The following is a 27,071-nucleotide window of genomic DNA, read 5'->3' as shown; positions in this document are numbered from 1 at the left end:
GCTTGGTCTGCTAAACAAGAATACCAGTGTCATATCATGTTGATATTCTGTGACTATTTCCCTTTCCATTGCATACTGCTACCTTCAAAATATTTTTCACCTGTAGATCCTTGCATGTTTGAGTTTTAGGAACCCTACTATGTCCCTAATTGAACATATTGCTACTGGGGAAATTAATTATAGTAGCAGGATCCTTGATCTCTTACCAGATCCTTCTGCAAGAAAAGCAATGGACACAAGAGCTGGGAAATGACTTGGTATTGTCGAAGAGGGCCCAGCACTGGCAGGGTTGCACACTTATGACTTTGTAAGCATTTCTGCGCCTGTGCATATTCCGGTGTAGAAAAGTGATCGATCGATGTTGTGTCTTCTTTGTCATTTACTGATGCACATTTGTATGACCCACTAAGTCTCTGAGCAGTTTGTTTAGTTTAGACCATTTCTGAGGTGTTGCTGGTTATGCTCTGGCATCTTGGACCTTCCTATTAGTATATTTTCAGACACTTGGAGTGCTTGCCACTCAACACAGGTGGCACTCAGAATCCATGTTTCTTCCTGGTGGACTTGTGGCCTGGAGATTTCCTTACTTTCAGTGTTAATATTTTTATGGTTTACTGGACATTTGGATGATCACAACATTTATTTGGTTCTTGTTTTGATTGCTGTTCCGTGATTATCCTGCAGTCTGAGCGGCTGTCCTGTGCATGATAGACATTGCAGTATAGCTTCTTCTGTCGGGTGTAGGTTCCACACAGAATGTGGAGGTAGTATTCTCGGGTTCCCTTCTATATTGTCAGTATTCTGGTGGATCTGATCCCCTCTACGTTTCAGGTGTGGCTGTGTCACTTTAGTCAGCCAAGGATACCACAAAATAAAATCAAGCATACATTAGGACTTTGTTTTTATTCTGCGGTATTTGATGTTATGATAGGTCAGTGTCTTCCATGTCTTTTTAGCTGCTGAGAATTTTGTATTCTGTTTCTCGCTTAGGTGCCTTGTTCTTGGTCAGTCCAACTTATATTTTGGTGGCTGACTGACCGTTTCTTGTCTGGATGAATGTCTCCTCAGTGGAGACGTCTCTGATCCTTGGTCTCCATGTGGATGGAGGTTGGCTAATTATCTACCTGCTAATATACTACAATAGTCAATCTATTTGGTTTGGATCTTGCAGTAGTCCAGTGCTCTGTTGTCTTTGGTAAAGTTTGCCTTCCTGTGGGGAAAAAAGGCCCAAAAATATGGCTTAAGACAACAGCCTCTAGCTCAAGCCCTGTTGTCTCAGACCACTGATGTTCCAACAACGGCTGACATTTGTATATCCAGCCCGGAGCCTTTTGTGCCTGAGATGAGGAAGGGAGTTGAAGTGTTAATGTTCTTATTACTTACCACTTGAACCCTACTATTCTCATCACAGTACTCTGTTTCCATCCTTGTGTGCAATGTGTCATTGACCATGGTAGTATGGCTTCGAAGGTAAACAGGACTTTCGGTTAAGTGGCCAGGATAGCATTTGCTCACGGGGAGAAGCTAAACATTTGTATTAACTTTAAATGGCTGGCACCTTTGCTCATATCCTGGACATGACTCAAACTTGTTATGTAGGGACTGTGATGAGGAAAGGTAGCAGTCAGTGTAATGCAGACTACAAGTAATTGGATAAACCAGTGTCCTTTGTCAAAAGATGTTCACAGTCACCAGAAAAATCTGAGTAGGCGCTTTGCTTTGCCTGCCCGATTAGTTTCACTTCTTAAATCTTAAAATGTAATGTTCTGGAAAAATGAAACAAACTGGAGAACTGTGCATTCACATAGTCCTTCGCTAGTGTACCCAAATGTGTGGCATTAGTACTGTAATTCTTGCTATGGTACTGCTCCCTAAGACCGTAAACCGAGATGCAAAACTGGCACCAGTACAGATCCTGCCTCAGATCACACACACGCAGTGCATGTGTGGGTCACCACCCTTGACTCTTATAATAGATGCTGTTGCTCTCTCTAGATCACTAGAATTCCATTATTTCTGCTCGGACTGTCGTAGTAGCTGAGAATGATAGGTAAAAAATGATACCAGTTTGCCAATATAAATGGAGAGGCCTTAATTGACAGTCTCTGTACCTCAGCACCAATAATAAACCTTTTGTTAAGTTACATAGTTTAAACAAGGTTAAAAACATACCTGTATGATTTAATATTGAGGGCCCCAGTACCAATATCAGCAGATAAACCAAAGCAGATGCGCAGAAATATTAGCAGGCACACAATCAATTAATCAGTGATCAAAAGTGTCTGTATAAGTGAATTTACAACATACAATGTCCATTTTGAATTAGATAAAAAAACAGTAGTTTCATAGGTAGAAGATATGAAAGTACTTGCCCATTGCACAGTTTCTTTGGAAGATTTACATCAAGTATGTGAGACAGTATGTTAACAAGTTGAGTGGCAAAGCATAATGCAGCACTGATGGTATAAGCAGAATTATTGTGTTCCATATCTAGAAGAAATAATGCATGTCAGCAAATACATTACTACATTTTTTGCACTGTGGTCAGCTTAGCTGTATTTAGCTCCAAACAAAAATGCATCTTCAATAACGTTTATGACGTTTGTAGAGCATGTGCGCTACAGGAATTAATTTGCAAGCACAAGGTGTTTTACACAAGAGTATTAACATTTCTAATTTAATGGGACTACATCAGAAGGGAGAGGAAATTTAGGAGGCAGATGTTTAGAACACATAGTATTTAAGCAAACAAACGGTAAACCACACATATGATGAACAGAATATTCCCTGTAGAGCTAGCCTAGAGAGAGTAACTGATCATGAAATTATGGACAGGTTGGTGTCCTTTAAGTATGTTCAGTGTGGGTCATATGCCACAAGTGCTCTTGAAGTGGAGTTCTATACTGCACTAAGTGAATGTATTACTTGTAGGAGAAAAAGTATAAAATAGGACAAAACCATGAACACTGTTTAGTAAATATACTTCCAAAACATCAGTAAAATTACTAATCTTTACGAATAGAATGGGACTTAAAAAGTGGGTGACACATGAAACACCAGCATACACATATCCATACGTGTATCCAAATAACAATCATCCAGAATTATATAAAGAGTAATTAATAAACAATGGATGGCGTCATTCGCATATGAACATACCTATGCATCGAGTCATAAGCACTTAGAGACTATTTAGTTTGTGGTACACACCTTCAAAATAATAGTACAGAGAAGAAAAATTAAATTGTGCACTTTCTGATTACTTTTATTTATCACTCCCACAAATAGTAATGAATCTTTGAATATGTCGCACTGAGCTTCCTATTCATTCAGAGAGTGAAGTATGAAGGATGGCTCTCTGGTCTCCCTGATCAGCAGGGGGGGGGGAAGAGAAGAAGGTTTAAAGGGAAATCTTGCTGCCTTCAGTGTAACTCTGCACAACTAAAAGGAATAAAGCTTTGCCAAATTCGTGCCATGTTTGATAAGCCTTTTTCACAAAGTGTTTAAATTTTTTCAGGAATAAACTTCAACAGTGGAAGCTTTATCTTGATAAACAAAAAATAAAAATAAATAAATACATTAAAAACCTGTGACACAGCAATATGCATTTGGGGGCCACGGAGCAATTTCCCTGCCTTAGACTGCCATGCCTCACATCACCGTCCTAGACAGGGTAATATGGTAACATTTCCACCACCCTAAATAAGGCAGGGCAACCGTCACCATGACCTCATGGGTCCCGTGAAGGACAGGACGTCAGGTCAGAGGTTTGGAACAAGAAAGCTAGCTCAGGATTCAGAAACCCAGCACATCCCCAGTCTTTAAACAGGAAGGGAGAACATTTAATTTTATACTTTTAAATGCCTGCCACCTTTCAAAAATAAATACATCAACCTTGCCTGCATCTTAAGTAAAGTATTTGACATCAGCTTGTATTTGACACAAAAACTGCTTACCTAATTGAAAGGAGCAACAATATTATTTTGACAATGCATTTCCACCCTTTGTAGGAGACCAAAAGATAATGTCAATTGCTATTATTAATGAGTTCTTGGATACAAATCTCAAAGATTTCAGCTTAATCGTGATTTTAGGTCAGGTCAGTGTTGATTCATAAGCATGGGACAACCTAAAGGACAGATTTTGGAACTTCGGTCTTCCAGGCAAAAGGAAATAATGGATGAAGCTTTGGCTATTCCCGAAATGGTAAGACCTTCCATTTGCCACTGTATGCGAGGCCCCATCCAGACACTGCATAGCAGATCATAATCAGCAATAATTTCGATAGAGTGTTGGAATAAACAGGCAGCTAAAGACTCAACAACATTATAATTACACAGCTGGGCTCTCCACTACAGCCACAGGTCAGAAAGCAGAGGGCCAGCATTGCTTCAAAAAATAGTCCTGTGCTAGTCATGGCTAAGTTGAAGTCATGTTAATAGCTAATGCCTGTGCAGGATAATGCCTCTTGTTTTGTCGTTCAAAAGAGCTGTGTGAAAGGCAGCTAGTACTACAGTGGTGAATAGAAGGTACAATTCTATTTGAAAATACTTTGTGTACTACATTTATATCTACTAATAATTAATTAGAGTTCAATACAAAGACCACTTTAGAATTTTCAACATCTTTTTAAAGGTGTTGAGATAGACTTAATCAATGGTAGATGCTTTATTATTTAAAGTGTTAGCCTTAAATATTATTTTAGAAATACAATAATATTTACCAGGTCCTTGGGTGGACTTTTTCTCTTCAACCCAATTGTAATAAGCTGAATAGTCTCCGTTGCTGGGAAGGCTTATCCAGGGCCCTGCAATACTAATGCTAGTGTCTCCATTGTGGTCATCACAGACCCATCGCCCAGAGAGATATGTAGTCCTCCTGGCTTCTGCAAGTTTGTTTATGGTGCTAGAGGTCATTGCATTGTCACTCTCACAGGATACATCAGCAGGATCTCTGAAATAAAAAAAAAGAAAAGACATGCTTGTTGTTAGTTCCGGTATCCTTGGTGTGGTTTCTGACAGACATTTTGCTTTCAGACCTCTTGTTTTGCTGACTTCAGTTTTGCTGGCCATAGGACTCTGCACACTTTGCTATGGCTAACCAAGGCCAAAGTGCTTGTGCTCTCTCCTTAAAACATGGTAAAAGAGGCCTACACCCAATTGGTATATTTAATTTACTTTTAAGTCCCTAGTAAAGCGGCATTACCGGTGCCCAGGACCTGTCAATTAAATGCTGCTGGTAAGCCTGTAGCACTGATTGGGCCACCCATCTGAGTAGCACTTTAAACATGTCTCAGGCCCGCAATTGGAGCCTGTGTTTGTGAAGTTTGAAACTGTCATTTTGGCCTGGCAAAATAAACCTTCTGCCAGGCCTGAACCTTCCTTTTTAAAACATATAAGTAAACCCTACGGCCTAGGTCCCAGACAGCCCAGAGGGCAGGGTGCAATGCATTTAAAAAGCAGGACATGTACTTACCAGTACTTAAGTTTTACCAGTCCTGGTTGTGAAAAACTCTTAAATTTGTTCTGCACTACTGCAAAGCCTACCTCTCCCATAGGATAGCACTGGAGTTACTTCATTACATTTAATAAGCTGTAGTTTCCAAATGGGAGCAGGTAACCAGGTCATGTTTGCTGTCTTGAGCATTGTAATGAAAGATCCAGACTTATGGTGAAGTCAGATTTTAAATTACAATTCTGAAAAAGCCACTTTTAGAAAGTTGGCATTTTTCTGCCTTAGTTATTTGGTGCCTGCAGCCTGTCTCTGGGTCACATGGCTGGCTGTAGTTGACAGTTTGGCTTTCAGTATTCCTCCTAGACAGCCACATTTATTGGGGCGCTTAGGTGTGCTTGGATGAGGCATCACTGGCAGGATAAGAGAGGGGAGCCGGGTCCACCCCCCATATATAAATAGGCTGGGTTCTGCCTCCACACAAAGGGCTGCATACCCTCTGTAATTAGTCTGGAAGCAGGGCTAGGAAGGCAGGGCCCCTGTGAACTACAAAGGCATACCTCTAGAATCATCTCCCCACTTCAAAGGCACAACTGGGTATAACACTGAACCTCAGACGCCAACTCTTTAGTACACTTCTGGGCTTTTGGATACTCTGCAAGAATGAAGGACTTCTGTGCTGCTGAATGGACTTCCACTCTGCTGGACTGCTGTCTTACTGTGCTGACCTGCTGCCCTATTGCCTTGGTTAGAAAGGCTGGACCTGCATCTATTGAAACCAGAATCCCAGAGTGACTCGAAAGGCTAGTTGGCAGGCTTCCAGATATGAGGCCTCTGGGGCACAACAGGATTCTATCTGTGAGTCTGCCCACCCAAGGGGTGCCACCACACTCCTGGACCCTTGAATATGGGCTTAAGGTGCTTTGCCAGCCTCTGTGGATCCAGCATAAACAACATGTCTTCTCTGCTGTGTGGCGCAACCCAGAGTAGAGCAAACGCATGGCAACAACTGTCTGGATCGGGACAGTCACAAAGGCTCGCTTTGCAGCCCTTCGCCTAATCTTAACTGCTGCTGTGCATCCTCAATGCAGGCCCTCGCATCCCTTATCGACAGCAGCCTTGACGGTGACACCAGATTGTGTTCCACAGCCTCGCAACTCCTTAGAACCGAAGCATCGCCCACAGCAGTGTGACGCATCCTAAACGCCAGACTTTGCATCACAAGCCCTCATCGACACGATCCTCGACAACAACGCAAGAGCTCGCACCGCAGCCTCGCCGCATCTCAGAACTGACATTACTTTGGCTACGAGATCCTCACAATACTCTGCAAACCAGGATTTAAGGTATTCTGTTCAGTGGGCCTAACTGGGTCCCTGTAGGCAGTCCGTGCTGCATTGTGGTTAATCTGAACCTGTGACTTTGTCCCTTTCCAGCACAACCAGTTATCCACAGTTGACTGTGCATTTTGGAGCTTTTGTCACTAACATGTTTAAATTTGTATATTTCTGGTTCTACAGATTAGATTTTTGTCAAATCAGTTGTGTTTTGTTTATTAAAACACTCTATTTTCTAACTTAGTATGGGATCGTTTTTGTGGCCTCATGTTTACTTTATTACTATTTGAAGTATTGCGTAAATAGTTTACACATTGCCTCTAAGTTGACCCAGACTGCTCTGTGCCAATCTACCAGAGGGTTGATCACAGGTTATTTTAGCGTTGGCTTGTGCCTTACTCTGTGTGTGACAAAGTGAAAACATGACTCTCAGCTGCCATTGCAGGCTGCAAAGGCTGTGCATGCACTGAACACTCGACTTTGCCATTACTATTATTGTCAAAGTCACATTAAGTCCCTTAACCATTTATGTAAGCCTCCTCTAAGGCAGGCCTATATAGCCCTATGCCAAGGAGCAGTATATTGTTAACACACACATATATAGTTTTGACATGTCTGTGCAGCAAAGCCCTAAAATGTCGGTGTTTGCTGAAGATGGTTGAGTAGCCTTAAGAAGTAATTGCCGAGTTAACGGTTGGCACTCCAATGCGTCTAACTTCTGATAGAGGCTACCTAACCCTATCATGTAAGGTTTCAAATTAAAGGGGACATCAAATGGGACTCAACATATATAATCATGTTAATGCTGACCCCTTTAGCAAAAGTAGCCATACTTTGACCCAGCTAGTCCACCGACTTCACTGAGACAGGTTTCCGTCCTCCTGCCTGTAAACGACTCCCAGGCTGAGAACAAAGGCTGTTGCTGCACTGGAGGTGTGACCCCCCCCACCACCTCACAGGGTGGGCTGCAGAGGGTGTTAGCCTGAAAGGCATGCATCAAAGGGTGATGCTGTCTTTGAAGGGCTGCTGTGAACACATTCACGAGCAAGAAGCCTTTTTGTTTCCCCACTAGACAGGGCAGACCAGGGCCAAAGGAGGGAAAAATTGTATTAGAAGCAGTTTTCCATGGGCAGCCACATCCCAAGGTGTGGGATTACAAGGTCCTCACACTCGAGGAAGACCTCAGTCATGTTGGTTGTAGTGTGCAAAGTACACTCTGGGATAGTCAGGTATCACACATCACTGGAACTGTGTCACCAGGTTTAGCCCATTGGCTAGTGACCACTTTGTCCCTTCGTGGCACTTTACTGAGATATATTGACACCCCAGCACCCTATAAAAGTGGTTCCCAACCTGTGGTGCGGGGGACCCCTGGGTGTCCACGAAGCCTCCTCAGTGGGTCCGTGACCGGTCAGGAAATTAAAAAATATCAGATTAGGTCCCCAGCTTTCAGGAATGACTCAGTGAAGGAGGGGGGGGGGGGGGGGGGGGGGGGGGTGGATCCACTGGATTCCAATAATGATTCAGTGGAGGTCCCTGGATTCCAGTAATGATAAAGTGGGGGTCCACAAAAGTCAAAAGGTTGGGAACCACTGCCCTAGAAGTTAGTATTCACTGGATTCTGACCAAGGTCAAGAAGAACTTTGAAGTGCAGAGAGAGAGAGATTGTGGCACCGGAGTGACTGCACCTGCTGCACACTGGACTAGTGGAGTTTGGGCCCTGTTCCTTGTGCCAGGCCCAGAGAAAAGTTGATTCCTGGCCCCCAGTCCACTGCAGAGGCTCCAAGGATCAGTTCGCTGGTGCCTGGAACCTCTTCCAGGGAAACAAGAGTGGAAGGAGCCCAAAACGACAGTGGTAGCCACCGTGGAACTTTCCAGTTACCAGTCACCAGGGTGCATCAACAAAGGATTCTAAGATATGCACCAAAGTCTGCTGGACCCGGGTTAGCTGTCAGAGACCAGATTTGTTGAACTACGACACTAGCCCCCACCAAATGTTTGCACCGGAAGCACTGTGTTTTAAGAACTAAAGATCTGCATCAGCAGCCCCTTGACCCGTGTGGAGGACTTTGTGGGACCTTAATGTCCATGGTCGGCATGACCCCCACTCACCCATGGACTCGACCGGACTTCACCCCCGTGGACTGCACAGCCTCAGAGCAGCCATTGACAACCTTTAAGCCTGTAAAGTTTGGAACTTGCTTCTAGGACACTCTGGTGGCCAGGTAGCTGTCCTGTTTTCATTCTAGACTCCTAAGAGCTCTATCCTGGTGGATTTGCTCACCCAACTCGGGTCAGAGTCGCCGAATTCAGTGTAACTAAAGTTTTGCAAAGTTTGTAAACTTTTGACTTGTCAATGCTTGTTTGTGCTTGATGGTAATATTTTTTAATGCTTTAAAACTTCATATCTCCGGAACCCTCCGGTGGATTTGAGTCATAAAGGACTCTAAAAATTCATAAAAATATGCACTATTGTTGTAAATTGTTGTTGTGTCTCTTTCTTGTTTGGTGATATTTTGTGTATTTTGGAGTTTCGTTCTGTTAAATCCTTTTACACATTGTTCCTTTGCTATGCCTTGCTGCTCTTTGCCATAGCTACCAAAGGGTTGAGCTGAGGGTCTGAGCAAATAACTTTGACTGGACCCAAGGAGACAAATGTGAATGTACTACACGACAAGCCCCAACCTTACCATACAGTACATTCATTTTCTCACACTTATGTAGCCATTACTTCTCTACTGTTTTGCTCATGCTTAACATGATATCATAACCAGCAGTCCCATCTATTTGTAGAATGGCTTGCATAAAAATACACAGCGAGTGTTGCCATGTGCAAGATGCATCAGTGAGTAAGCACTTCTGCTGGCATTTGCTTCAGACTTGCATGTCTCAATTTTGAAACCCAACAAGACTGATACCTTCACCTTCCTGTAGCGCAGAATATGAAAAGAAGGGTGCACAATTTAATACTGCCTGACCTCGATCCAAGATGGTGGCTGCAACACACAAGCCTTTGCTTTAAGAAGCTATTACTTCTAATCTGTCTGCTCCAAAAATAATCCTTCTAATAACCGATTTGCCAAGTCACGCAAGAGGATAGCTGTGTCATTATTCCCTTATGGCAATTCATATTTCCCATGTTTTCCTGATATTGAGCTATCATATACCAAAATAAAATGGCAGATGGATGAGAAGTCTCTCTATACTGTTATCAATAATATCTAGAGGGTTTACACAACGTAGTGCAATATTTATATCAAAATCCTTGACCAACCTGCATCTAAACCTCTACTCACAAGCAAGCTTACACAGCAAAGGAGTCTATCATATGTCAGCACAGGATTCTGCCATCAGCTCTCTGTGCTTGCAGTTCTTCGACCAGACCCTTTTGGGACCATCCACTTCTCATTTTATAAGGACATATCGACAAAGTACAGCTCACTAACATTTGAAATACTTGTTACTTATATCAGGCATGGCAGATAAAGAAATCAAAACCAGCCTAAAACACACCAAAGCGGACCCACCCAACACAATTCCCCAATCAAAAGGAAAGCTGTCATCAATAATACAATTGATACGGTCTTGGTTGCAGAACCATTTATGCAGTAGCCAGCTTGAGAAAGGGCACACATATCTCAAACTGAATGAGGAATAGAGTGGGGTATGGATTTAATACCTTTGAATTCATTTCTCTGAACACAGTATGCTCACAAAGACTTTGTGCTGTTTTTTTTTTACACTAAGAAAGCTAAAATTTCTGATAAACAGTTCGTTTACTAAGTCCCTAGCCCGAGATACAGCTGATTGCCATATCAGTGCTCTTATACTTTTGAGGATAAGACCCCCAACCACTTCAAAATATTATCAGCACTCTGAGAAGGAGAAAGTGGGTTGCGCTCCATACACAGAATGTCATGGCTGTAGACTGGAATCATGAGTCACTGAAGAAAGTAGCCTTTTCAAAGTGGCTTGCGTGTCCACTGTTGCACAGGTATCCTTTGTACGCTGGTCTTCAACAAAGAAAAGGACTTTGTTAAGAGAGGATATCTTGCAGACAACTAAAGATATGTTTTGGCTATGGATTAGTCAGCTCTTCCAATTTCAATTTTCTGGCACAGGAGATGGTGGCTGTGTGAGAGGCGCTAGACACTGAGGTGGACTCAATCAATCCATCAGCACTTTTAAACATGCTGTGCAGTGCTGGTTCAGAAGCAACTCACAATGGATACCTCCCACCCCTATACCCTCACCCCCAGAAGGTATTGCTTGAATTTGTACCTATAGATAACTGATTAAATAACTGGTCACAATTGTTTACATGAATCAAAGTTTGGACTGCATTATGGAGCCAGTGAATGCCTTGGCTCATACCAACACTACATGTATTTTACACAGTGGGGTTTAGTTTCTACTGCTGCACCGGAGACCAATGATGGCATGTACTCAGAAACAAATGGACAATGCTTTCACTTAGTTCCTAGTCCGAGATACAGAAAAACAATAACACGCTTGTTGCTGTTCTTCAAGACTCTGAGTTGGTAGACTGTTCCTGGTGCAGTCCCCTACCATATGGCAGCACACAATGAGCCAGGAGTATTCTCATGGGAGTTCCATTCACTTGCAATTTAAGTGGCCCCATGCCTCATAAGAATCAAGTTCCATCACTGACAAACACCTTGGATTTCGCATTATTAGTATTCCTCATCCACATCCTCGCATACTATATGTTAGCTTCAAAAATACCATTTGTACTCTGAGGTCTAAAGGCTGCTGTGCGTTAAGTTTTGCATGTGAGAAGGATGGACTCTGATGTAAAAGCCACCTCTGGGTGTAGTGGGAAGCAGTACATGTAGGCATTAGAATAGGAGATGCGTGACCTAATAGGCACCTTTATGTCTAATGTTTGTGATGTCATTATGGAGGTAAAGTTGTGGTTTGAACAACTGTAGATAACGCAGGTGCTTAGAAAAATAATGCAAACCTGGGTTGTATTTTGTACTGTAAACTATATGACATTTTTGTTTGATGTTAGGATAGTTAGAATGAGTGTAGGATTAGAGGGCTTAGTGAAAGGTGGTAGTGCTGTTGATGCAGGTGGTATATTAAGAGGAACCTTAATGGAATACAGACCTTCCAATGTGATTGGTCAAGTACTCCTGTGGAAATGAATGGTGGTAAAGGATTTAGGATTAATCACATATTTTACTACTTATGATTACATTTAATATACATAATTTGCACAAGTCTGCTGCCATCCTTAGAAAGTGGAAATTTACACAATTACTATTTATAACAAGTATTAATGGCATCAAATTGTAATTGGGAAGGAGGAAATAATCTGGAAGGACATTTCTGAGGGAAGTTCACCTTGTTGTACCAGTTATGTAACTGATTGCCCAAGAGAGTCCAGAAGAAAGAAAACAACGATAATCAGGAGTGCTAGTTAGGCAGGTAGAAATTCCTATTTACATTATGACAATGAAAGTAAACTGCAATGTTTAAGACATCAAGGGCTATCTTTATATTTTGGCAATTTGTGCTTGTGGGAGGCGCAGGATACCCCACTTGGTGTATGTGAGCTATTCACTGCTCAAGAAGGGATTCCAGCCTTCAGACCCGCTCCACTAGAGAACTTTCTTTGTCATGTGAGGAAAGGATCACATCTGCAAAATGGGTGCATAGCCCCATTGTGTGTAACCTCACCTGCCCTAAACTACGACTGATTTCTTATGAGAACATATGTTTTTGGGCATAACCCCACAGGAAGATCTAAAGAGTGTAAGGAATTCATTAAGCTAAAGATCAGGAAGAGTCATAGTTGAATGCATGAACAGACAAAACCACAATGGTATGCCTTTAATGAGCTGCTTGAACAGATTTCATGATTCTCTGGTGGAAGACACAAAACATGCATTGAAACCAAGATTATTGCTATTTTAAGATTATTAAATTTACCTAATTACGGTTTTTACTTCAGCCACAGGGAAAATAAAAGACGTTAGCTCCAGTATATGGGACCGCCGAATATCTGCCAGTTGTGCATGCTGGGTTCTTAAATCATTATTTCTTTTGTCCACCAGATCACCAAGTCTGCGATTGTGTCGCTGTATTTTTTCTTTCTTCTCCAGATGCCGCTGTGCTCTGCGATAAAGCTTTTGGTTGTCTTCTTTCATTTTTATAAGTTTCTCAGAATCTACAAACAGGATAAAGTGTAGTGACTACTTCAGAAGTAGATGTTCATGTCATAAGCTTACGGCCAACATGTGGAAACATTGGTACATTTAGATCTATGTAGCATGCTAGACATATAGTTTCATTTAAATATAATAATTGGGCTCTTAATTTTTCAATGTATGTATACTCGTTTCAACTGCTCTGTAAGACTAAATTGGGTACATTTATATTCACTTCAACTACTCAAGTAACTTAGTTGCTTATTACCTCAAATAAATACATTTCATTCACAGTCAAAGTTAAGAATATGGCCATATCCAAAACATTTAAAACACAACAATGCATATATCAAATGCATTATTCCAATACACAAATTGAATCCAAAGTTGATGTTGTCTGCGCAAATAATCATAACGACTAACAAGTGGAATTCATACTTGTTTTAGTGAATTTTCTGAAAGGTATCTTAAGTGGAAATGTAACAGCATGCCATCTGAGGTGCCTTAGCTATAAAAATCTTTGTAATAAGTATCCAAGAAAAAGGAGCAAAGCATTGACCTCCTTACCAGAACAAACTCAAATGCCACAGTTACCAGAGTTATTAAAGGAGCAAGCTTTGGAACGTAGTTGAAGAAAACCTGACATACAATCACACATCTGACTAATCACCAGAAGAGAGGCTGAATCTTTCTCTGTAGTAGCCTGCCATGTGCATAAATACTCCACTATTTGTGATACTCAAAACCAATAGGCAAAACGTTTTGTTTTTTAATGTGTACTCCAACTACCCTTGCTATCTCTTCTTAATCAATGATTAACAGAAAGCAAACTAATTATGCAGTTCCCTGGTGGTTAGACCAATATCAATCTTGTTCAAAGTACCCTGACACAGAGCATACAGCCAATCCGATTACATCCCTTGCTTCAGAGAGATTGAAAGGCAGCCTGCAGATACAACAAAAAACATTAAAATAAGTAAATAAAAGTGCTGAACAGGCTATCATAACAGTGAGAGAAACATGGGACTATTCTGATAGACTTAGCTGAACTGAAAGATTTGTTCAAATGTATACTTTTCAAACATGGTCAGCATTAAATGCGACTACTTTTCACAAGAGATCATGTCTTGGCAAAGCACAGGAAAAAGTCTTTGTAATAATACTGCATTTCAGACACAGATACTAGACGATTCAGTCAGGCAGGGAATAGAGGATAACATGACCATGTTTGTAAAACATTCAGATTTTTACTGAATTTAGGATTATTCATAATCCTTGCAGTTATTTTGATGAGTTCAAGAACACATGGTAGAGACAGAAATTGTTTTCTGGTTTCTGGCAAAGCATAGCTGAATGGCACGCATTTCATTGGGTCACCTGCACCAAACCGCCATTTATCAGCAAGCATCTTCTTGCTGTAGGTATTTAGAGACTATCTTTAGAAAACACCGAGTTTCTAGTTAATTAGAACATGTTTTTTTGGTGGTCTGAAGTGGGACAGAAGGAAGGTAGGTAAGGAAAGTGGAATATTGGGACAGGAAAATGAAACAGGGTTATCATCCACTGCCTACTTTGTATTGCCTTACTAATGGAGGTGTGGAACATTCTGTTTCCAAAACAGGATATATCATTACCAGTGATTTGGAAAAATAAACCAAAGACCTGAGGAGTTGGCTCTCAGTTAAATTCAATTACTAAAGGAGTGCACCTGTTTTAAAGAATAAACTGCTTAGGTGACGGGAATATGGGTTAAGTTGTGCGGGGCAAGTCAGAAGTAGTTGTAATATGGGTCATGGTTTGCTGGCCTAAGATGGAGGCCACAAAAGAAAAGAGATCTGTGTTGTGTTGTTCAAGGAGAACAAGCCTGCATTGTGGGGGTCTACCAAGTGAGTAAAGCTGGACTAACTTGCAGAAGAACAGAGTGCCCACCAAGGAACCAGGTTTGGTATGGAATATTGAGTGCCTGGGAGTTGAGTGCATATGATAGGGCCTCTGCGGGTGAAGTTCCTCTTACCACAACAGGGAGTATCTGATACCGCTAAGAGAGGAATCTCCCCCTTGCACCTCCCCGCAGGAGGTGTGGACACTCCAAAGTGTCAGAAACAAAGGTCTAAATGGATAGAAGATATCATCCCCCTCTTGATAGGACGGCTAGTTAAGTGGCACATCAAGGTGGTGAGCTTCAAAAGGCCACACTGGCTCTGATATTTGGGCTACGTCACAGCAGAACAAAGCCACCCCCTGCCTCAGGCATATCTGCAAATTAGGTAGTCAGGACGTGTACACCCCGATTAAATCTAGTCACACCCCTAAGGTGGCCTACTTGGTCTGCACAGCTAAAGATGGGTTCTACCGTTTTTTTAAGTGGCAGAATAAAGGCTTCTGGGTAGAATAGGAAAGGAATGGGCACCTCAGGGGTAGATTAGCTGCTGTGGCTAAGAAACCATTGGCTACCAGCACCAACACCACTAAATCTAGGCTTTAAGGGATGCCCCTGGAACCAGGACATCAGATCTGGCTGACTTACAACAAAAGGCAAAGAAGAGATCAGAGTATGTGACCACAGGACCAGCGAAAAGGGAAAGGCACCAAAGAATACATCAGTGGCTACCATCCTGCAACTGCACGACTGCGACTCTTCCTGGACCAGAGACCGTCTCTAAAGAAAAGAGGAGCCCCTGTGCGCGCCAAAGGCAGCACCAAAACTCCCTTGAACTAGAGGAACTAGTCCCCTGCAGCAACAGGCAAGAAACGCGCTCCTGGAACCAAAGAATCACTGGACATAGGGCCCGCCTAGGGACTGCCTGAAAGTAAATGATCTAGTGCATTGTGGAAAACGTATTTATGGCCTCAAACAAGTTTCAGGCAGCTACTGTTCTCCCTCAGACTCCAGGAAGTCAAAGTAACCAAAAGCTGAATTTGATTCTGCCAAGGCTTCCTGGTGGCAAGTTGGGCTACAACTAACTTTGCTCGACACTACACTTCTACTGAACCTCGTTGCATCTTCAACCAGAAGCTCCAGTGGTCCAGTTGATGAGATTTTGCACCCCTTTCCTCACAAGCACTGTCCAGGCAGCAAAACTAGCTCTCTCAGTTCCTGCTTTAAGCACCACAGACAGCCAAGACAACTCTGCTCCCAGGCCTATGAGCCAGGTAAAAATCAACTGACTGTCCGAGCTTTGTCCAGGGACCTGAACCACCTTTACCTCGACCTGCAAGTGACCAATTGTCACAAGTACATTTCCCCATTGACTACATGTTAAAGTTTTGCAAGAGTGATATGCACAGATTTATTTTTCGTTTGAAAATCTATAATTCAGGTTATAGTCATCTGATAGTCTTCATTTTGGTATCTAAAATTATAGAGAAAATCTGCTTTATTTTTTATAATTGGTGTTGGATTTCTTTTGAGTTGCGGCATTTACTCATCGCCCCCTGTTGGTAATCTGAAATGCTTAACATATGTTCCTCTAGTAATGCCTGACCCCTCAGTTCCACACTACCAGACTGAGCTAGGGATTTATAAATCCAAAGGACCTATTGGGGGAGGGGAGGTTACGTGAAGGTACTGCACAGTGAAGCCTAATCATCCTCACTGCATAATATCCCACTTTCCTACACTTGTCTAGTTCCATCCCTATTGAAGATGTTCAACGAGGACCTGAAGAAATGGGAGCTACCCATGGGCCTATGTGGGGCCACGGTGGTAGTCATCCCCAAGTCCAACAAACCACCAGTGGATTGTGCCTCATATCGGAGAGGCATCTGGCCTCTGAATTAATTGGAATAAGTCAGCTGTTATCCCGCTTATTGGGAACCCTTCGGACAAGGTTTTAGCTGATCCTGCTCTTCATTACCACCAAGGACCTTTCAAATATCTTGTTATACCGATATCCAGGGACCCACAGACCAGCTGGGATCTTAATATCCTATCCCTGACCCAGAAACTTAAAGCCCACATATCAAGATGATGCACAGTACCATTAAATATGTTGGAGGGGCGTCCTGCTTAAAATGGGTGTTGACACAGGCGATATGCGTTTTGCCAAACTACCTGTATAGGATCCCTCCTGTAGGTTTTTTGAAGCTACTGGCTGCTAATAATAATTATATGAGGATGCAAGGGCTCTGCCGAAAGGACTTCCCTCTACTCAATTCCAGAACATAACCTGCTGGAACCCAAGCTGACCATGGGAGAAACTGGGGGAAGGAAATATCCTGCCTGCATTGAACTCTAGTTATGAATGTCCAGAGCCAATGATGCAATTAAAGAGCAAATGTGAATTGAATATGGATGTGTTGGAAGAGGATAACTCAGTGGAGACAAAGATAGATGGCAGGCAGCTGGTAATCCCAGCTTAACTGAGACTTATTCAAGTTAAGTATTTCCATTGGGCATACAATACACCTGAAAGAGTGCCTTGGATGCAAATCGGCCAGTGGTTCTCTGCTGCAGTGCTATAGGAGTGCCTTCTTAATCAAAGATATTTGGTGATGTGTTTTATACTCTAATAGAAATGGTGGGAATGCAAATTGCCTTAAAATGGATGGTGACTTATTTGTAAAAGTTGAAATAATGCTGAATAAACAGAATTTAGGGAAAAAAGTTGATGTAATCTGCGTACTAAAGGCAAAAAGGAGCAGTGAGATGCAGTAGCAAAAAGATGTGATCTGTAGATAGCTTCAACAGGAGCTTTTAGTTGGGCTGACTTCTAATTAGAGACTGGAATAAGCAAAGGATGTATAAATATTATGTAAAAAAATGTTTTATGAGATGAGTAACTTTTTTGCTGAAGGGCAATCTCCTGTTCAACAACAGAGTTCAAAGATAAGGTATGCAGAGGTGGAAATGGATGGGGGAAGTCATCTTAACACCCATTAACATTACGTACCAGCTCCGCTATAGTTACAGTACCCATCAGGATTAATGTGCTAATTAAATAAAAAGAAGGGGCAGGGATGTGTAACTGTGAAAGATTATAATTCAGTACTCCACCTACTGCTGCACAATTATGGCAGCAGAAATGTGAAATCCTACTAAAATGGCACAGTTGTGGGAAGGAATAGGACAAAAGTAAAAAGAAGCCTTCCCTGAAAAATTTGAATTTTCTTTTCACTCTGTTCTTCACAGATCACTTTTCCCAAATAATTTTTCTATCTTTACCAAACTAACCAAGGTCAATAAAATAAGGGGTACTTCAGACAACACCTCTTTACTTGGAAATTAAGCAAAATGTTACCATGCCCATTCTAAGTAAGGAAAATGTTACTTACCCAGTAGACATCTGTTTGTGGCATGTAGTGCTGTAGATTCAAATGCTTTGCATATGTCTGCCATCTAGTGTTGTGTCTGGAGTATCTGAGTGTTACAAGTTGTTTTTATTCGAAGAATCTTTTCGAGTCACAACATCGAGTGACTCCTCCTCACAGTGATACTGCGTATGGGCATAGAGTCTTTTGTTAGATTGTTTTCCCGCAAGCGGGTGAGGTAAGGATTTTATAAAGAGTAAAGAGAAAGAGGTGACTATGCAGTGTATTTACCTATTTACAATATTTAAATGACAATGCAACTAAAATGGCCACAGGTGTCCAGGGAGTAGGGAGGGAACATGTGAACCTACAGCACTACATGCCACGAACAGATGCCTACTGGGTAACATTTTCCGCTGTATGGCATGTGTGGCTGTAGGTACACATGCTTTGCATAGACTGTAAAGAAGCCCCTCCAAATAAACGGAGGCTAGCCTGTAGAAATTGGAGTTGCTAGAAAAAGTGTTCGTGACACTGCTTGGCCAACATAGGTTTGTTGGCATGCTAAAACATCTACCCAATAGTGGTTAGAAAATGTATGTGGTGTAGACCAAGTAGCAGCTTTACATATGTCTGCTATTGGGATGTTACCTAGAAAAGTCATAGAAGCACCCTCTTTCCTAGTGGAGTTTTCTGGAGGTAACAGGCAACTGCCATTTGGCTTTAGCGTAGCATGTTTGAATACATTTGATTATCCATCTGGCTATACCATTTTTTTGATATTGGGTTGCCTTTTTGAGGCACTGGATATGCTACAAAAAGTTGTTTAGATTTACTAAACGGTTTGGTTCTGTCTATATAATATATGAGAGCCCTTTTAATGTCCAGTGTGTGAAGAGCTCTCTCTGCAACTGAGTCTGGTTGTTAAAAAAAACTAGTAATTCAATTGATTGGTTGATGTGGAATTGTGAAACTACTTTAGGAAGGAACTTAGGGTTTGTTCAGAGACCTGCTCTATCTGTGTATCTGGAAGAATGGTTCTTCTAAGGTTACTGCCTGGAGTTCACTTACACGTCTTAGGGAAGTTATAGCTACTAAAAAAGCCACTTTCCATGAAAGGAATTGTAAAGTGCATGCATCCATTGGCTCGAAATGTGGACCCATGAGCCTAGTAAGGACAACATTAAGGTTCCAGGATGGTGCTGGAGAGGAATGACTCCTTTGAGACCTTCCATGAAAGCTTTGATAACTGGAACTCTGAAAAAAGAGATGTGTTGCCTGTTTTGGGGGGTAAGCAGCTAAATGAAGACAAATAGATGAGTATGCTAAGTTTGCTTTTTGTAAATGCAGCAAATAAACAATGTCTTGGACTGAGGCTTTCAGAAAGTCGATGTGTTTAGGTCGACAGTAGCTTACAAAACGTTTCCATTTTGCAGTATAACACTGTCTGGTTGTAGGTTTATGTGCTTCTTTTAAAATGTCCATGCATTCTGGTGGTACATTTAAGTAACCAAAATGTAAGACTTCAGGAGCCATATCGCAAGTTGAGCGTTTTGGGGTCTGGATTCCTGATCTGTCCTGGATTTTGAGTTAGAAGGTCTGGCCTGTTGGGAAGTTTCTCGTGCGGAACCTACTGATAGATCCAGAAGTATTGAGAACCAAGCTTGACATGCCCATGTAGGAGCTACAATATCCTGGTGAGTGAGATTTGTCTCACTTTGCGAACTAGAGACGGAGTGAGTGGGAGAGGCAGAAAAGCGTAAGCAAATATCCTTACCAATTCATCCATAGAGCTTTGCCCTTGTACTGAAGGTGTGGGTATCTGAATGCGAGGGTTTGGCATTTTGTATTCTCTGCGATGGCGAAGAGGTCTGTTTGGGGTGTTCCCCATTTTTGAAATTACTGGTGAAAGACTTGTGGGTGGAGTTCCCATTCGTGGACTTGTTGCTGCATCCTGCTGAGGAGGTCTGCAAACTAGTTGTCCATGACTGAGAGATACTCTGCCACTAAATATATGTGGTGGTGAATTGCCAATTTCCATGTTGTCTGAGCCAGATGGGACAACTGAGAAGAACGTGTCCCACCGTTTCTGCAGATAAAACATGGTTTTCATGTTGCTGTACTGACTAGAACCACTTTGTAGGAGAGTAGGGGCAGAAAAGCCTTCACTGCTAGGAAAACTGCTTGAAGCTCCAAGTAATTGATATGTAAAGCTTGTTGAATGGGATCCCATAGACCTTGCGTTGGCAGTAACTGAGAAATCAAAGTTTGAATTTGAGCTGTACTTGGATATGCTAACCCTATCTGAGCATTGAGAATTGCTCGTAGATAAGGCTGTATCTGCAGAGGTTGGAGATGAGATTTGAGAAAGTTAATTGTGCATCCCAGAGTGTGAAGGAGGTCTAATGTGATCTGTGTCTGATGCTGACAGTGTTGGAAAATACTTGCTTCGATGAGCCAATTGTCCAAGTAAGGAAAGACATGAATGTGTTGACCCCTGAGGTATGCAGCAACTACTGCTAGACATTTTATGAAGACCCTGGGTGCGGTTGTTACCCTGAAGGGTAAAACTTTGAACTGATCATGTTTACCCACAATGAAAAATCTAAGGAATTTGTGGTGTGCTGGATGAATGGGAATATGAAAGTATGCGTCATTTAGATTTAAAGCTATCATAAAGTCGCCTCGCTGTAACAGTGGAATGACATCTTGGAGAGTGACCATATGGGAATGCTCTGAGAGAATGTAGAGAATAAGTGGTCTGAGATCCAGAATTGTCCTGAGTGACCCGTCCTCCTTTGATATAAGGAAGTATAGGGAGTATACTCCTGACACCTTGCTGTGAGGAGGAGACTGATTCCACAGCCCCTTCGAGAAGAAGGGACGGCACCTCTTCTTTGAGAAGAGTAAGATGTCCTTTTGAGAATGTTTTAGTGCGAGGGGGAATGTTTGGTGGAGTGGAAGTGAGCCCCAGAAAATAACCATGTTGGATAATTGAGAGAACCCACTGGTCTGTGGTGATATCAGACCTTTGGGGGTAGAAATCTTTGAGTCTTCCCCTTACTGGAGAGGTGTGAGGTGGTGGAAGGTGTAAGTAGTCACTGCCGTGCAGTGGAGGCAGATCCTCTGGAGGTAGGTGCCTTTCCTCTGCCTTTGTTGTTTGCACCTCTGTAGGATCTTCTAAAGGAACCTCTATTAGAGAAATAAGAGCCTTGTTTATTTTGAGAGGTGAAGGGGTCGGTAGAGGATGGTTTGAAACACCCCTGAATTGTGGGTGACGAAAATTACTACATTGTGTAGTGGAGAGTAATGCCCCCATAACCTTTGCTGTCTCAGAGTCTTTTTAAAGTTTTTCTATGGTGTTGTTTATGTCTTAGCCAGTTAGGTGTTCACTATTGAATGGCATGTTGAGGACTGCCTGCTGTATTTCTGGCTTGAATTCTGAACACCTAAGCCAAGCGTACCTATGTGTAATGATAGTAGTGTCAATTCTGTGTGCTGCGGTATCTGCGGCATCAGTCACACACCTAATGTGATTATTAGAGATGGTTTGACCCTCTGAAACTATCTCTTGTACTCTTTTACGATGTTCCTCTGGGAGGTACTGGAGGAGATGCTCAATTTCATCCCAGTGGGATTCGTCATATTGTGCCAAAAGTGTCTGCGAATTTGGCGATACGCCAATGACTGGCAGCTTCTGCAGCCACTCTTTTTGCCGCTGCATCTAGTTTATCACTTTGCTTATATGAGGGGCTCATCACCTGTGGATTGACTATTAGCACATTTTCATGCTGTCCTGTCAACTATTAGGTCAGGAGAGAATTGAGCCCTTATAAATAGAGGGTCTGTAGGTGCTGCCTTGTATTTCTTATCTACCCTCAGGTGATAACCCAAGATCTTACGGGCTCTTTAAAAATATCATTGGCATGTCTAAGCGTGCCGGGTAACCTAGGTAAAAACGGACTCTTTATGTGCGGTAGTGGAAGCGCTTGGTTAGATGGATCTGCTCGATCCGGAAGTTGCCAGAGTTGTTGCAGAGCTGAAGGTTGATGCCGAAGATGTCTTGGCTGTTTCTGATGCTGAGCCGGAGGGCAGGGCATCGGAAGGTGATTTTTGGAACCAGTCATGGCCCAAAGGCAGTGGCGGTCCGGCGACCTGCTTCTGAGACTTCTTTGAAGTCTTTGTAAGGGGAGTAGGGGCTGTTCTACTCACAGGTTGTGCGTAGGTGACTGGCTGACTCTCAATGTCAAATTGGACATCCAATCCGATGGAGAAGGCCTCCTCCTGTTCCAGCTCCTGCTGCGCACATTCTTCCCGAAGATATCCGGAGTGTCGTCTGATGTTTTGGACACCATCTCCAACCTACAAGCTCTTCAGTCCCGGAGCGTCGTCTTGGATTTAAAGGAACCGCAGGCGTCGCAGGTTTGTTCGTTGTGGTCTGGGGAAAGACACACATTACACACCAGATGTTGGTTGGTGTGGGGGAATTTCGAGTGGATCAAGGCCAAAAGCAAAATAGAGTACATTTCATAAGCCCTGCATAGTCTGAAACCATGAGGAAGATTAGGCCCAAGATGGACGTGGACACCCCGAAGGGCAGTAAACCGGCTCCTGGTGTGGAAAATCAGTCTGACCACAAAAAATATAGAAAACTATCAAATTACAATACCGTTGCAGAAACAAATACAGAAGAGAACAGTACAGAATTTACCGAACCGAGGAAATACAGGAGCGAGAGAAACGCACAGCTGAACCAGACGGCATAGAGAAAACACTCTAATAAAGAACTTGATGCCCATGCGCAGTATCACCAAGAGGAGGAGTTACTCGATCAAGTGACGCGACAAGATTCTCGAACAAAAACAACTTGTAACACTCTGGACTCAACAGTAGATGGCAGACTTATGCAAAGCATGTGTATCTACAGCCACACATGCTATCAAACAAATCCTTCTATTAAGCAAAAAAAACTCTCCACAAACATAACAAGAGGGTATCGATTTATATCAGAAAAAGAAGGCTCAGTCATGGAATAATAACAAAGACAAATTAAGAGTCACAATGAATATTATATAAGTCTTAAACACTAGAAAAGTGGGCATTGGTACAAGCAAAATATTAAACTGAAAGTTCAGGATAGAAGTTATAATGGAAAAGAGATGGAGAGCCCTAGGGTATATGTTCAGACGTTAAGAAATATAATAACATTTAATTTAGTACTTGAATAAAGCCTTATAATGAATGCCTCCCTCTAGATTAAAAATAAGGTTCCTAAAACAGAAAATGGCTTATTTTAAACCTGCCACTTGTGAAACTCCAACACCCAAGCCTTGCAGAGGAAAGAACGGCAGACATACTCAACAGGCTAAGAATTACCCAAAACCTCAATCGAGAAGGTACAGATTGATGATATTGCTCTAATGCCTAAAAATCACCATCTTAAGATCTTGGATGAAATATAAAAATCTTCAGCACTCTTCTGCCATAACTTTCTTTTGCCAGGCTCCAGAAAACTGTCTCTGCCCTTGGCTGACAAAACTGAAAAACAATCTCACAGGATTGAGTATTAATCTGTTGTACTCATTTCAAGCACTGATTGTATTATTGTTAGTTGAAACTCAGATGTAAGCATCACTCATGATTATTCTTGACAGAGAAACACCAGTATAACCGATCATGGAAATTATGCTTTGTGGTTGGGTTTGCAATGAAAATTAGGTTGATACTTGGTTTGCCATAGAGAACTATTTACCCACTGAACTTTACTTGTACAATTATCAGAACCTGGAAATAGTGCTCATTTACTGTGTACCCTATGCCTACCAGTGAAAACAATGAGGAAAAATACCTCTTAGTAAACATACAAGACCTTTCACATTCGATTTCTCTCTTCCGTAGCAGGTGTCTCGCCTTCAGGTAGAGTTACATGCCAGAGGGGAAATAGGGTTTGTCCCAGTTGGTGTGTAGGGTCAGTTTTGTGCTAGAATTTTGGTTCATATGTGTGTTATGACCATGATAAACAATCATTGGCAAAGCCCACGTGCCTCGCATGTATAGTGAGAGTGTTGAGTTGTTTACTTTGTCATTTTCTGTAATCCATCATTTAAAAACAATATGGTGAAATACTGGAGGAAAGGCAAATCCATATTCATGTTACCTCAAAACTGTACACAGAATTCAATGTTTTCAATCTTTATAAATGGTATGATTTATTTTTCAAATACTTTTCACAGAGTAAGCTCAGAAAGGAATTTAGAAATAATAAGGAAGTACCAGATTGTAAAGGGAAAAAGATTGAAAAACCTAATTTACTGTCCACAAGATTCAGGCTTTTGGTTCTCTATTGTATCCCATTGAGCCCATGAGCTTTCAGGAGGTATCATGCTTAATACACTTTCTATTGTTAAGATGGCAGAAGAGTGAGAGCCGCATATGACTATTACATGGGACCTTAAAGCCTTTGTGAGCCAAAGCTCGTCTTTTATTCACTATGCCGATTTCAGCAGATGAAATAAAAACATTCCTTAAAGTGCTCTTCAGCCATACACCAGGCTAATATATCCCAGTTGCTGTGCTTACAGACCAGCTCTGAGGGATGGTAAGCACCACAGAGCAGAGAACAGATATTTGATGGGGAAGCAGCACATTAGGGAGAGGTCTAGAAAACACATGCATGTTCATGGAGTGCTGAACAGAAAGGAAAAAAATAGGTCCCCAAATGTGAGCAGTGGATGAAAACAAGTTGGCCAATCAAAAGGATCAATACTACTACAGGGGGACGGACAAACACCAGAAGAAGAGTGCAAGACATAAAATAAAAACCAAGCACATCAGAGTGAAAATAAAGGCAACTAATGGGAAGGCGGTAAACCACTGGAGGGTCAAAACAGCTGTGTCGCAACCGGACAGCTGCGCGGTCTAGTATGGAACACCTAAAATATTAGATACTTATACATTTCAAAACAACTTGTGCATGATAGCAAGCCCAAGTATCAAAACTACCCCCCAACATTACAGAAAGCACTAGAACTGTCTCATTGCATGTGCCAGGCCGACATACGGAGCCTAACCAACAATAATCAAAATAAACCCCACCTGGCATGTCAACTCTCTTATTAAAACATACTCTATACAGCTTCACATCTCCAGATCACCCAGACGTGTTTCCATCTCCAGTCGCTGTGCTCGTTGAATGAATCTAGCATTGCCCTCCAGACGCCACATCATTCATCACCATGTTATCCATGCAAGATTGTCGCATGTGTTGCTCCGCTGCAACTCCCCACTCCAGTACATCCCTAACCCACAAAGCCTCACTTGCGATCCAGGTCTCCATCAAGCATATAGCAATAGCAAGCAGGAGTGCCAGTTGCAGGAGCTTATAGGAAATATTGCGTCCCCTGGGTTTCACCATCATACCACCCAAGAGACAAGCCCCAGGTGTCATAAGGACCGCAATTCCTACTGCTTCTTCGATGTGGGCACCACCACCTTCCAGAAGTCCCGCATCCCTGCGCATTGCCATGCCTGGTGAAGAACCATGCGTCCCTACACTCCACAGCGTGCACAACCCATTGCCATGCTAGGATCTATACGCTTAAGTCTCTCAGGTGTTATATATGTGCGGTGCAAAAAAATTAAAGTGGAGTAAAATCGGTTTATATAGGACACCGTCTTTACCAGACCACAGGCATGGGTCCAGTTTGAATCTGCATGACTTTCCCCAGGTCGAGTTCCCATGCTGCCTTCGCTTTGTACACAGTCTTCACCAGGTCTACCTGAAATGCACTATAGAACAGGGAGATGAGGTCCCAACCCTCCCCACGCTGAATCAGTCCCCCCAACACCTATGATGGTGGTGGTACTGCCAGGTACGCACATGAGAATTCCTTCACGGTGTTCTATAGTTTGACGAACTGTAGAAAATTACCCACTCCCACATTAAAAGTGTCTTGAGACTCCCGGAAAGTAAGGAAGAACTCCCCCGGATATAAATCCCCAGCCAAGAGGCATCCACCCTCTCCATGGACATATCGAGGTCATAGATCCGAAGGGTTCCAGGTCCCAGATAGGGAATTCCCTGTCAAAGGGGGCCCTGCCTATCACTTCTTTCACCACCGATACCCATATATGTGCAGTATGGCGGACCATATGAGGGGTCAGAACATTTGTATGCCCCCCCCCCCCCCATTAGGATGAGCAGCAGTGTATCATTGCTAATCATATGCTGCAGGAGCGGTTTCTCTCAGTTATTAGTGTTTATCAGTCACTGGGCGGCATGCTGGAGGTGTACTGCATAGTAACAAAGTACTCCGTTTCAAGACAGACAGTGCCAGTCTACTTCTTTTTCCTGCTCATACCAGTGAGATGAGGAGACTACTTAAAGTCCAAAACAAATTGCAGAAATAGGGAAAAGCGCGTCCTGTACTCGGTGTAGACAACACAGGAAGGAAACCATCTTAGAAACAGCCGTGCTCCCCATAACCAACAATGGCAGAGTGTTCCAAAATTCAACTGACCTGGTGGGCCCCTGCACCACCCTGTCTATGTTGATGCACCAATGATGCTCTGCCATCATAGTGACCATAATACCAAGGTACGAAAGCTTTTCCACTCCCATCTGATGGCCAAATCTGGCAATTAACCCATCAGCAACATAACCAGCTACCCAAGAGGGTACAGCAGCATTTTCCTGATCTTTACTCATAAGCCAGCCACCCTTTCAAAACTCTCTAGATGGACCACCAGCACAAGTAGCGCCTCTGTAGATGTATGAGCATATACCAATGTATCATCTGCGTACAATAAGAACAATGTGTGTCGAGTCACCCACCCGGATTTCCCAGGGCTCCAGCTC

General features: G+C 42.5%; 1 protein-coding gene across 1 annotated transcript in view; it reads right to left on the bottom strand.

Annotated features, from left to right (window-relative positions):
- ATG14 (autophagy related 14) overlaps positions 1-27,071 on the bottom strand; it is a 188,446-nt gene that overhangs the window by 37,630 nt on the left and 123,745 nt on the right. Inside the window, exons 5-7 of the mRNA XM_069208533.1 lie at positions 12,747-12,984; positions 4,724-4,953; positions 2,373-2,490 (exon numbers count right to left, since the gene is read on the bottom strand). Of these exons, the coding sequence (XP_069064634.1) occupies positions 2,373-2,490; positions 4,724-4,953; positions 12,747-12,984 (586 nt within the window). The remainder of the gene's footprint in view (positions 1-2,372; positions 2,491-4,723; positions 4,954-12,746; positions 12,985-27,071) is intronic.

This window comes from Pleurodeles waltl, chromosome 9 (assembly GCF_031143425.1).
Source record: "Pleurodeles waltl isolate 20211129_DDA chromosome 9, aPleWal1.hap1.20221129, whole genome shotgun sequence".
Taxonomy (NCBI): Eukaryota; Metazoa; Chordata; class Amphibia; order Caudata; family Salamandridae; genus Pleurodeles; species Pleurodeles waltl.
This window is presented reverse-complemented; position numbering and strand designations above follow the sequence as displayed.